Below are 12,122 nucleotides of genomic sequence, written 5' to 3' on the forward strand. Positions count from 1 at the left end.
ACCAGCATACGGCGGCCTTGTAATCTCTTATTCAGAACATTGAATTGTGCTGTGATGTCGCAAAGGAAAGCCAGTTTACACTAAAACTCTTCAATAGACATTGTAATGAATGAAAATTTTTGAGTTACCATGAACTGCAGTACACTTGGCAAACACTCCCAAAATCTGTTAAGAATATTTCCTCTTGATAGCCACCTAACCTGCAAAAAATAGACAAACATTTATTTTTGATTGTAATGCTAAATTATTTATTTTTTGTCTATATACCTCTGAATGAAGAAGAAGATCACCATGTTCATCTTCATTTTGTTCCATTAGCGCACGAAATTGACGCCGTTTGAGTGCATTGGAACGTATATGATTGATTGTTTTTACTACAGTTGTCATTACATCATCAATTGTCGCAACTTTAGCGCACAGTGCTTCCTGGTGTATCACACAGTGATATGACATAAATTTGTTAGGAAACTCACCACTATTTCTCAGCAAAGCAACAACTCCTCGAATTCTTCCAATCATAGCAGGAGCGCCATCTGTGACAACTGAAGATATTTTTTGAAGAGGCACTTTCCTATTTTTTAATATTTTGAACAATTTGTCATAAATGTCTTGTCCAGTTGTAGTTGTTTCCAGTGGTTCAATTCCAAGCAGTTCTTCAAATAAACAACAATTCGTAGTGATAAAACGTGCATAAACACAGAGTTGTGCTTTACCGACAAGGTCAGTAGACTCATCGAGAGCGATACTCACAAATTCAGCTTCTGACAGATTGTTTGACAATTGTTCATAAACATTAACAACCATTTTCTCAATTTTTCGAGTAACTGTATGCGCGGACAAGTGCATACTTTGAAATTTGTCATGAATTTTTTTATCATTTGGGAAAAGAAATTTTGATGCTTCAATCATGCATTCTTTGATTATTTCACCATCAGTAAATGGTTTCATGTTTTTTGCTAATATCCATGACACCATATTAGAGGCACGAGTTTCACAATCAACACTGCTAGACATTTGTTGAAACAAATTTTTCTGTTTTTCTAAACAGCTTTTCAATGAGTCGTATTTTATTTTTCTGGTTGTTGAATCAAGAGGATATTTAGTAATGTACAATTCATGTTTTGATACGAAATGACGTTCAAGCTTGGTTCCTTTCAGTTCACTAACAGTCTCATTACATATTAAACATAGAGCATTGTTACGTGGTCCCTCAGTGAAGAAATAAATCAGCTCCTATTTTTCATTCCTCTGACGTGCATATTTACGCTTCGCTTCATGTTTACCTGGCATATCTTTGCAAGTTAATGTGTGTATTTATCAGAGTTGCAACTTCTGAGTAAAGCATCCAAACTCGATAACCGGTTACTCGATAACTGGTTATACTCGAGTAATTTTTGGTTATTCAATTTCCAAATATTGCATCTTAAAAAACCGGTTATTTAAAACATTAAAGATTTGCCGACTATTTCTTTTATAATACTTATTTCGTAAAAAATCTAAACAATGCAGTATTTTTATTCAAGAAAAGTACGAAAAACATTCTAAAGACGATTTTACCACTGGTATATTTGATATGAAATTTTAACAGCGTTAAATTAATTAAATTGTTGTTTGAGTTACTTCATCTGAACAAATTCGAATGTTCTAATTATTTTTGATGTGCTTTTCGAATGTTTTTACTTTTGAAGAGTAATTTTTTAGCATGATTTAACTTTTAAGTATAAGGATCTTATTTGAAGTCTTAAAGTGCTACAGTGTTAGAGTGCATTAAAATTATTTTTTTACTATGTCTAAAATGACAAGATGTGGTGTTAGGGAGTATTTTATAAGGAGGCTTTATAATTTTTACAGCCTGGAAAACAACTAAAAGGCCCACAACTACACTACTTTGTATATTATGCAGTTAGGTGGCTTGGGACCCACAAATTATGTAGCAAAGGCCCACAATTGAGCCGCGGCCAACAATTTGCCGACCACTGCTCTAAGTGCTATTCAACATTCATGTCTTTTTTATGATCATCGTTCCAATGTTCTTTTAAATTTTTTATCTAGGCTATATGAAAATTCCTTCTTAAACTTTTATTCAAATTATAAGATTTGGTAACTTCAACAGGGTGTTATCAGTTTTATATAGTTTATGGAACAAGTTATCTACAAACCATTGTTACTTACAAACCACTCATTAACTTTATCTAATTGTTCATTAACATACTTAAAAAGTATTTCAATATCTTTGTGTGAATATAAAAGATTGGAATCATTTGCAAAAAGAACAAAATTTATAAGATTTAATGATAAATATAAATTATTTATGTACAATAGAAGCAATAATGGGCCTAAAATAGAACCCTGGGGAACCCCACAAGTCATTGAGTGTTTAACTGTTTCTTCTAAATCATAGCATATAAATTTTTTTTGTTTATTAAATAGTCTTCATACCATTTTTCACCGTGTTTAAGTTTATTTAGCATTATATCATGGTTTTCTGTAACAAAAACTTCTTTTGTACTGCAAAATTATTGCAAGTTGTTGATTCCTTGTGTCTTGACTTTTTCTCAAATTCTTTGCGCTGATGTCAATTAACTGCTCCAACAAATAGTAAAAATCATTTTTGTGACTGACAAAAATATCCAGTTTGATTTTAAAGTTCTTACTGTTGCACAAACTTTTGTTGAACAGCGATTTAAACTTTTGCACAATGCTTCTCTTAGTTGTCATATAACTGAAGCCTGACTTCCTAATATTTTTCATTTGTCAGAGTAAACAGTACTTTTTAATATTTGAATTATGAACCTTTTTCTTTTCATTTCATTTTCTTTATTATTTGTTTACAATATTTTTTATGATTTTGTGTCACCCTATGCACAGATAAATGAATATTAGGATTGTTCAAAAAAAAAAAAAATGCTCAGAATCTTGACAATGGATACTTTTCTAGTAGGTACTACTAGCCCTGTGATGACTAGTGTCATCACAGGGCTAGTAGTATCTACTAGAAATTTTATCTTGCTAGCACAACTCTAATGCCTCCCCCCCCCCTCCTTTTTTTTTAGACAACTAGTCTAAAGTTTTATGATATTGCACATATTATTACTTGCTCTTAAATCCACAAAAATGTAAAAGTTTCATTATACAAAATGTGTTCTATTCTTGCCTTGAAAGATATTCTGAAAAAAAATCTTCTAACTAAAAGTTAGGAGGTTTTTTTCAGAATATCTTTCAAGGCAAGAATATTTTAGAATGTTATGGAAGATTTTTAAAAAGTAATGGAAAGTCATGGAAAGTTTATAAAAACTTTTTAACTTAAAAGAAAGTTTTTAAAGGTTCCAGAAGGATTTCAATCAGAAAATATTTAGAAGGTTCCTATGGTGTATAGATGAATATGGTATGTGAGGTTTACACATCAGTTAAGCTAAAATGGGTGTCAAATTGATTGGTCACAAATTGATTGGTCACAAATCTATTGAAGTAAAACAAAAACATAGCATTCACTTTATTCTATATTTTATTCTTTATTCTAATATAACACTTTATTTATTAAGAGAAAATCTAAAAAAAATTGCATTTTGGTTATTTAAATGAGAGATTTTCTGGAAACACTTTTCCATCCTCAAAGGCACAATGGATAGATTTGTTTAATACAAACCCCAATAAATGGCTACAATTCTGTACAGTAAAAAATGTAAACACTCAATGGACCAAACTTTTTTAGTTTGCTTTTGTAATTTATTTCAAAAGCTGGCTTACTTGCACAGATGGTACTAATATATAAGCAAATAACAGTGTTTTGGCTTTCTTTGTTTTACCAGTATATTGTCTCTTTTCAATTTCTTTCAGTGTGACGTCAGAGTGCTCACCTAAATAAGCAATTTGAGCTATTTTTATGTATATATTTATATATATATATATATATATGTATTTACATATATATATTTATAAATATATATTTATAAGTATATATTTATATATATATATATATATATATATATATATATATATATATATATATATATATATATATACACACTTTATATATATACACACTTTAAATATACACTCACTTTGTATATACAACGTATTATATATATAAAATATATATTTATATATCAACCCTCAGAATTAGGCAAAATTTGATACAAAGGTCTTACCATAAAACTAAGAAGCGAGGTCGACAATTTTTTGCCAACCTCAAACACTAAGGTTAGCAGTTATATATATATATATATATATATATATATATATATATATATATATATATATATATATATATATATATATATATATATATATATATATATATATATAAATATATATATATATATAATTTAATATTTCAATTTTTTGTTTTCAAATGACAAGCTAATGCAATTTTTGAACAAAGTTTTTCTGAGTTCTGCCTTCCTGTTGAAAAAGCTGTCTATGTGGTTGCTGATAGAATGAAAAGTGAAAGTGACAGAAAAAATGATTTATCTTTCTATCTTGATGAAAAATCATATAGGTAAAAATATTTGCTTACCTTTTTAATTTAATGCTTTTGGTTTTTATTTTGCTCATATCTTTTTTGTACTTGATGGAAATATTTTTATTAGTTATTAGTGTTTATTTAAAAGGCTGCTAGGAAGTAATACATTTATAAAGTAATGAATTCAGGAACAAGATAAAAGCAAAATAGATAAATAGATTCTATGAAATGTTAAAATAAGAAGATTTAAAGCCAAAATTATTCATTAATATATGATTGAGTTTTGTCAGCAATTTTTAAAATCAAAACTTTTTATCAAGCAAATATAGGTACTTTAGAGGATAGATTGATAGAAAAATTATAAATGTAGATTAAAAACAAGACCTTGATTGAACCTTGTAGTACCTTAAAGTTTACTGAAAAATAATGCCCTTAGAATGGAAAAATTTGAGATGTTATTGAAGTACAAACATGGGTCTGAGACAAAACACAAATCAAAGATTAAAGTTAAGTCTTAAGTTGACAATGAATAAAGACATTGGTAAGAAGTTAAATAAAGCAAATACTCAAGTCTAAGTGCCAGCATGATCACTGGAATCATAACCATTTAAAATGGTGATCATAAAGTAAAAAAAAAAATTGATATTGAAGGTGGGGATGTAAAGAATGGAAATGAAAGCATCAAGAAGAGTGCAGTTTTGAAAAAAAAGAACAATAAAGAACAAAAAATTTTGTGAAGAGGAGCCAAACACAAGAAAACTCAGAGGACTGGGACTCAGGACTCAAACCTTGTTTCGCAACAAATAAGTAAACTGATAAGTAGTTATATGTGACATTTAAGGATTTGCAAACACTGATCAACAACAACAACAATATTTTTTCCCTTGTAGTTTTTTTTTTGCTGATATTAACAAAGCTTGTTAAGCAGATTACAATCTGAAAACAGAATTGTACTATTACATACAGCTTTTCTCATAGGATTGCTTGTTAATATGTATGTAATGGTGTGTTTTTCATAAGATTCCTTGTTAATATGTATGTAGCGCTGTGTTTTCTCATAAGATTGCTTGTAAATATGTATGTAATGGTGTGTTTTTTCATAAGACAGCTTGTTAATATGTATGTAATGCTGTATTTTTTCATAAGATGCTTGTTAATGTGTTGTTTTTGGTGTGTTTTTTATTTCAGTTCACTAAAAAGGTTTAATATAGTTTTTTTTTTAATAATTCGTAATGAAATGAGTCGAGCTTGCGCTAATTATCTGGACAATTTTTGTTACATTTGTGAAAAGTACACTACAAAAGATCAAAGAAAGAATATTGCAAAGAGACTCAAAGTTGAATATCAAAGTTGCTTTAGCATCAAACTTGGTGACCAGGATAAAAGTTAGGCCCCTCATAAGTGCTGCACAACATGTTATTCTAAGCTTGCATGATGCCTATTTTGAAAGAAAATTTCAATGCTTTTCTATAAACCCATGGTGTGGCATATATCCACCAATCATTTTTCTGGTTGTTATTTCTGTATGACTGATACATCACAAAATGCAAATCAGCTATAAAGTAACCAGACTGTTCATCAGCTCTGAAGCTAGTTTTGCATGATACTGAGAATTCTGTTCTCATTCCACCAACATATCCAAACATCACAAGTGGTAACAGTACAGATGAGGTTGATGTTGATGACTAAGAAGATGTTTCTTATGAAAAAGAATAGGACAAGAATTCTTTGCACTTTTTAACACAGGTCAATTTTAACAGTCTTGTAAGTGACCTTCAACTACCCAAAGAAAAGGCAAAGATTTTGTGATCTTGCATTCACCAGTGGAACATGGAACATTGTTCACATTTTATCCCAAAAAAGCTTGGTCTAAAGCATTTAATAGTTATTGCAGACTCTTTATGATTCTAGATTAAGATTCCTTAAAGTTGTCTTGTAATCTAATCGCTATGCTATTAGGTTACAAGACATCTATTCTAGCTGCTTATGTTTTATGAATGAAAGAGACATCTACTGAGCAGTAATTAAAGAACCACAGCAAACATGTCTATTATATTTGCATAGATCTTAAAACACTTCAATATCTTAAGGAGAAGTTTTTGTTATTAAAAATTTTCTTGGAAATCATTGATATAACTGATAAAAAAGATTTAAAAAATAGAAAGTTTACTTAAAGACTATCAATGTTATTAAAGGATAGATTGAAACAGTTTAGCAATGGTAAAGGTTACAATGATGCATTCTAGACAAGTAATGCCGTCTTTCATATCAATATCATTTTATTAAATTAAAATGCAAGACCACAATTTTTTTTTTCTACACCTTGATTGACTGCCTTCCCTCAACCAAACCCTCAGTTAATGTAGCAACACTCCCTTGCGAGTCAGGCAATAAGATAGTTGATGTAACAGCACTCTGTTGTGAGTCAGGCTATTTGTCAGTCAATGTAGCAGCACTCCGTTGCGAGTCAGACTATTTGATAGTCGATGTAGCTACACTCCGTGCATGATTTACAGTAAAAATAAATAAAAAGAAATACATTTTATTAAAAAAAATAAAAATAAAAACATTTTATTAAAAAAAATAAAAATAAAAACATTGTTTATATTATTAAAAACATTCAGAATGTTTTAAAAACATTCTGGTCAATTAAATTTGCGTTTTTGCTGTTTTTTTAAAAAACATATATATATATATATACATATATATATATATATATATATATATATATATATATATATATATATATATATATATATATATATATATATATATATATATATACATATATATATCTATATATATATGTATATATATATATATGTATATATATATAGTATTCAATTTATATATATATATATATGTATATATGTATATGTATATATATATATATATATATATATATATATATATATATATATATATATATAATATATATATATATATATATATATACATTCATGCGAACCAAGAATGTTTGTTAAACAAAAAGTTGGAATTGATTTCTAAATGCAGGCACAAAAATAAGTTTCTCCTAAAAAACTATTAAAATAAGTGAGCTCAAAAAATAATTTTATTAAATCCCCCCTTGAAAAATATTTAAAAAGCAGAAGTAAATAGCTCTAAAGAATACTTTTTAAAATTGTGTATATTATTCCACAAATGTATGAAAATTTACAGTAGCTAAGACTAGTTACATCAAACAAGAGAAACAAAAGACTCTTATAACTTCCTGTAATTTAATTTTTAGTATAAGTTGAAGTTTTATTAATTTGAAAAGTCATTTCTGATGAGTCTTAATTAATGAAACACAGTGTAAAATTTTTGTAAGTGATTTTTATTTATTTTTTTTACTTTTTTTATTTGGGTTGGTTCTTCTAATGGTGTCTTTTCTTTTCCAAATTTTGTTTGACTTGCTATAACTACCATGCTTGAACCTCTGGTGCTATGGAATTTTCTCTCATTGTTTCTTCCTGACATAAAATATATATATTTGTATATATATTTTGCTGTTTAAAGATTGTTACAATAACAAAATGTATAAATAAATATTTAAAGAAAATAAAGTGTTTAAAAAAATAGTAAAAAGACCTTTGTTCTCCAGAAAGTTGCTCTTGTAGAAAATATAAAAGTAATGTATGCAATTTGAAATAGCAACTGCACATAAGAACAATCAGAAGCTGAGCTAAAAACAAAAATCAAGACTGTAAAACCGAGTGATTAGGATTGTCTGTAAAATGATACACAAAACATCTGAGTAAGAAATTGAAATCAGCTAAGAGGATTAATTGTACTAGAGCCAAGCTATTCAGTGTGATAAACACTAAAACCGAAAACAAAACAAAAACATTGATAGATGAATAAAACCTGCTTGGTTAATTTGATCAAAAATAATATCAAAAATAGTGCGTTCTTAGGAAGAAAGGAAGCAATAAAGAACAATAAGAAAGCAATAAAGAACAAAAAGAATGGTGGTTTAGTGAAAAGATGCTTAGCAAAAGCACTTAAAAGAATATCACCATAATCGGTTGAAATTTGGACGATTTTAAATTGAGTTTTCTCAAAAACCACTTAATCAATTGTTATGATTTTTTTTTATAATGATGCTAACATAGTTAGTTTTCTTGTGTGTGAGTGTAGTTTTGTTTACTCCTTATTAGTTTTTGCAATGTTGAGTAAAGAGCCAGAAAATCAAAAAAAAAAACATTTAAAATTGTACATAGAAAATCCATCGTTCTCATATTCTATGATTTCAAAAGCATGTAAAGTTCCAAAATCAGCTGTTGGAGTTATTATAAAATGTTATTAGGAAAACAAAACTGTAAAATAAAATTGGGAAGTTGTAGAAAATCAAGATTTATTTCCAAAAAGAAGGCAAAATAAATAGCTGATTCAATTCATCAAAATCCGTCTAAGTCACAACAAGATTTAGCTACGAAGTTTAAATGCAATACAGCTTTCGCTTAAAGAGTATTCAAAAAAGAAAATCTGAAAGAATATTACAAGAAAAAAAAATTCAAAAAAAGTTGTTTGATGGAGAAATTAAGGCAATTGAATGAGCTAAAGATTTTTCTTAAATTAATTACAAAAAAAATTATGCATTTTAGAAAACGATGAGACCTACTGTAAAAAAGATCACTCAATGCTTTCAGGTAATCAATACTATTATCAGTTGAAACGGTATAAAGCTTCTGGCAAATTTACATACATTTGAGTAAGAAAATCACTTTTGAGTTCCTTGAGTGGCAGGCAATTTGCAGTTGAGATTTTAAAAGCTCTCCTTTCATAACAAATCAATCTTTGACACCAGATCTCTATGTGAGGGAATGCTTGGAAAAACGACTTCTTTCTCTGCAATAAATAAGCAATAATAAACAACTTTTTCCTCTAACTAAAAAGTACAAATAATCAACCTTATTTGGCCAGATCTGGCATCGATCCACTATTCCAAAAAAGTAATTTAGTGGTATGAGAAAAAAAGAGTCAATTTTGTTCCAAAGGATGTTTATCCACCAAACTTTCCTGAGCAGCGAGTTATCGAATCTTACTGGGCAATTGTGAAGAGAATATTGAGGAAAAGGTGCTAATGTTAAAATAGTGTTAAAAATTTCCAAGATTTATGGTTTGATGTTACAAAAAAAGTGGCACAAAGTAAAATTGTTGAGATAATGGAAGGTACTTTACAAAAAATTAAATTATTTGCACCTTATAAAGTCAAGGCTATATTTATTTTTATAGAAATAAAACTAATTATGTAAGCATCATTATAAAATGAAAATCATTACAATTGGTTGTCTTTAAGAAAACTTAATTTAAAATTGTCCTAATTTCACAAAAAATAGGTGAATTAAACATAAGTATATGCCTAAACCAAGCATGTGACCATTTATGTCTTTGCAAATTTAAGGTTAATGGCTATTAATACTGAGATCTGAAGATAAAACACATTTAAATTAGTTTCTTTATGAGCAGGTAAGTATGGTGAATTTTGCAAAAGGCAAGATATAACGATATGAAAGTTATTTTGAAGAATATTTAAATGAAAATTTATAAAAGGTAGATTCAGATAATTTGGTTGTAATAATGGTTTTTTATTTATTATTCAGGTTATTTGTTTTTTAAATAATAGAGAACTTGGCTTAATCATAAATTGTACTCAAAGTAATAAGCTGTTTATTAGCAGAAATAAAACAACTGTATAAAGTTGCAAAGTATATAAGTAAATAAAAGGTATTTTTAAATAACTTTTTATGTAACGAAAAGCACTAACAGAGATATCTTCCATCCACAAAAGGAAACGTTAATACTGTGGTATTTACCAAGGAAGCTCATACAAAACTCTGTGAGTCGACTTAAATAGATTTAATATCTATCATCCATAGTAGAAAAGAAATTAACACAGGTTTACACCGAATTAAGTCTAATATTTGAAAATAAGATGTAAGTCAACAAAAATAGACATCTTAATGCGAATTATTAGACATCTATTAATTTGACACCACGCTTTTACGTGAAGGAGCAGATTCTTGTTCAAATATGTAAAACGCTTGCACTATTCAGGATTTAACGAGTTTTTTTTTAAGTTTTTGGAGAAAGAAATAGAACAAAATCTTGACTGTTTTTGGAAACTTTGTATTTATGTTAGTTGGAACTCTTTTGGGATTTAAACATAACCATCTATCATTCTGTCAATATATTTTTTGGTTCAAGTTTTTTTTTTCTAAGAAAATCTGGAGTATGCATAAAGGTTTGAAATGCTTTACCTTGTTAAATGTCTTTTTGCTAAGATTAATCTTTGATCTCTAGTTTTTACCACCATAACTTGATCTCTGTGCATTATATAAGACTTATAGTGGGTTTCTGGATGAAAAATGCAACAGAGTTTACATTTCTAATTTTAAAAGATGTTTTGTGTATGCAAATGTATAATTTATTGATAGAGGTGCAAGCAAGATCATTGCAGCATTAGCTCAGTAAGCTCCATATATATACATATATATATTTATATATATATATATATAAATATATGTGTATATATATATGTATATATATATATATATATGTATATATATATATATATATATATATATATATATATATATATATATATATATATATATATATATATATATATATATATATATATATATATACACATATATACACAAAAACAAACATATTAGTATATATGTACACATTTAAATAAGAAAATGTCATCACCAAGACTTGTCACAGATATATAATTTACACAAATATACAAAAAATCCTGATACTTTCTTCAGTAAAACTAAAAGTCATTCTACTTTCAGTTAATTGTTTTTTGTTTTGTTATTTGAAGGGCAAAAATGTTTGAATTACTTCATTTGCAAAATTTGCAATTTCAATATGGTGATAAAGAGTTAGATAAAGCAGTACAATTTCTTCATCATTTTGGTAATATTTTTATTTTTCGTTTTCTTTTCTAAGTTTTTAGAAAATTATTATAACAAAAGATGCATTGAAATCTGTTTAGTTCCCTGATACTTTACCAATTTTATATGAGGAAAAATGGGTGTTTTTATAATTATATATACACCATTTGCAAAATGCATATACAGTATTCATTTATAACAGATGTTTAGAGTAAAAGCAAAACTTGTTGAACAGTTTTCGAATAAATTGATTTTTTTAGAAAAAGATTTTTATATGTTTTTTCATACTAATTTATTAAAAAAAATTGGCTCTACTAGAATATATAAATTTTATTTTAAATTATATTTAGTTGATAAGTTGAAAGATTTTTAAAGTTGAAAAAAAAAATTCAATTACACAATGTTTAATTGAATTGGTGAAAAGAAGTACAGTACTAGTCCATTTTTTGTTATTTGCACTTTTTTTCATAATTTCATTTAACTTATGTCGATCTCTCTATGCACTACAAAAGTAATACCATCTTTCATTACTTTTTGTCCTGATGTAGATGTAAACTAGTTGAAGAAAAATACTAAAACATTCACATAGGTATGGAATTACCATCTGGGTCCAAAAAATTTCCTCTGAAAATTTTTGTACTAGGTCATAGGTATACGCATGGAGATGATTTTCACAAACTTTAAAAAATATTTTGCGACGTCCGAGAAAGTTATGGTCGTTTTAACGTTTTGGTCAAAATCCTAAAATA

At 27.5% G+C, this 12,122-nt stretch overlaps 2 protein-coding genes across 2 annotated transcripts in view; one reads left to right on the forward strand and one right to left on the reverse strand.

The window, feature by feature from the left end:
* LOC136078008 (leucine-rich repeat serine/threonine-protein kinase 1-like) overlaps nt 1–12,122 on the forward strand; it is a 106,077-nt gene that overhangs the window by 2,342 nt on the left and 91,613 nt on the right. The window contains exons 2-3 of the mRNA XM_065792609.1: nt 4,360–4,498; nt 11,301–11,395. Of these exons, the coding sequence (XP_065648681.1) occupies nt 4,437–4,498; nt 11,301–11,395 (157 nt within the window). The 5' untranslated portion in view covers nt 4,360–4,436. The remainder of the gene's footprint in view (nt 1–4,359; nt 4,499–11,300; nt 11,396–12,122) is intronic.
* LOC136078546 (general transcription factor II-I repeat domain-containing protein 2A-like) lies at nt 81–1,014 on the reverse strand. Its single transcript, XM_065794324.1, has 2 exons — nt 268–1,014; nt 81–200 (listed from the first exon to the last, which is right to left on the reverse strand). Exons 1-2 carry the CDS (start codon nt 1,012–1,014, stop codon nt 81–83), a joined length of 867 nt encoding a protein of 288 aa, XP_065650396.1.

This window comes from Hydra vulgaris, chromosome 03 (genome assembly GCF_038396675.1).
Source record: "Hydra vulgaris chromosome 03, alternate assembly HydraT2T_AEP".
NCBI lineage: Eukaryota > Metazoa > Cnidaria > Hydrozoa > Anthoathecata > Hydridae > Hydra > Hydra vulgaris.

What these genes read in the sequence shown, in the direction of transcription:
- LOC136078546 (XM_065794324.1), bottom strand. Translation starts at nt 1,014, where the DNA reads ATGTCTAGCAGTGTTGATTGTGAAACTCGTGCCTCTAATATGGTGTCA. An exon ending in ATCTTCTTCTTCATTCAGAG is followed by an intron (nt 201 to 267) that starts GTATATAGACAA and finishes TATTTTTTGCAG; the next exon opens with GTTAGGTGGCTATCAAGAGG.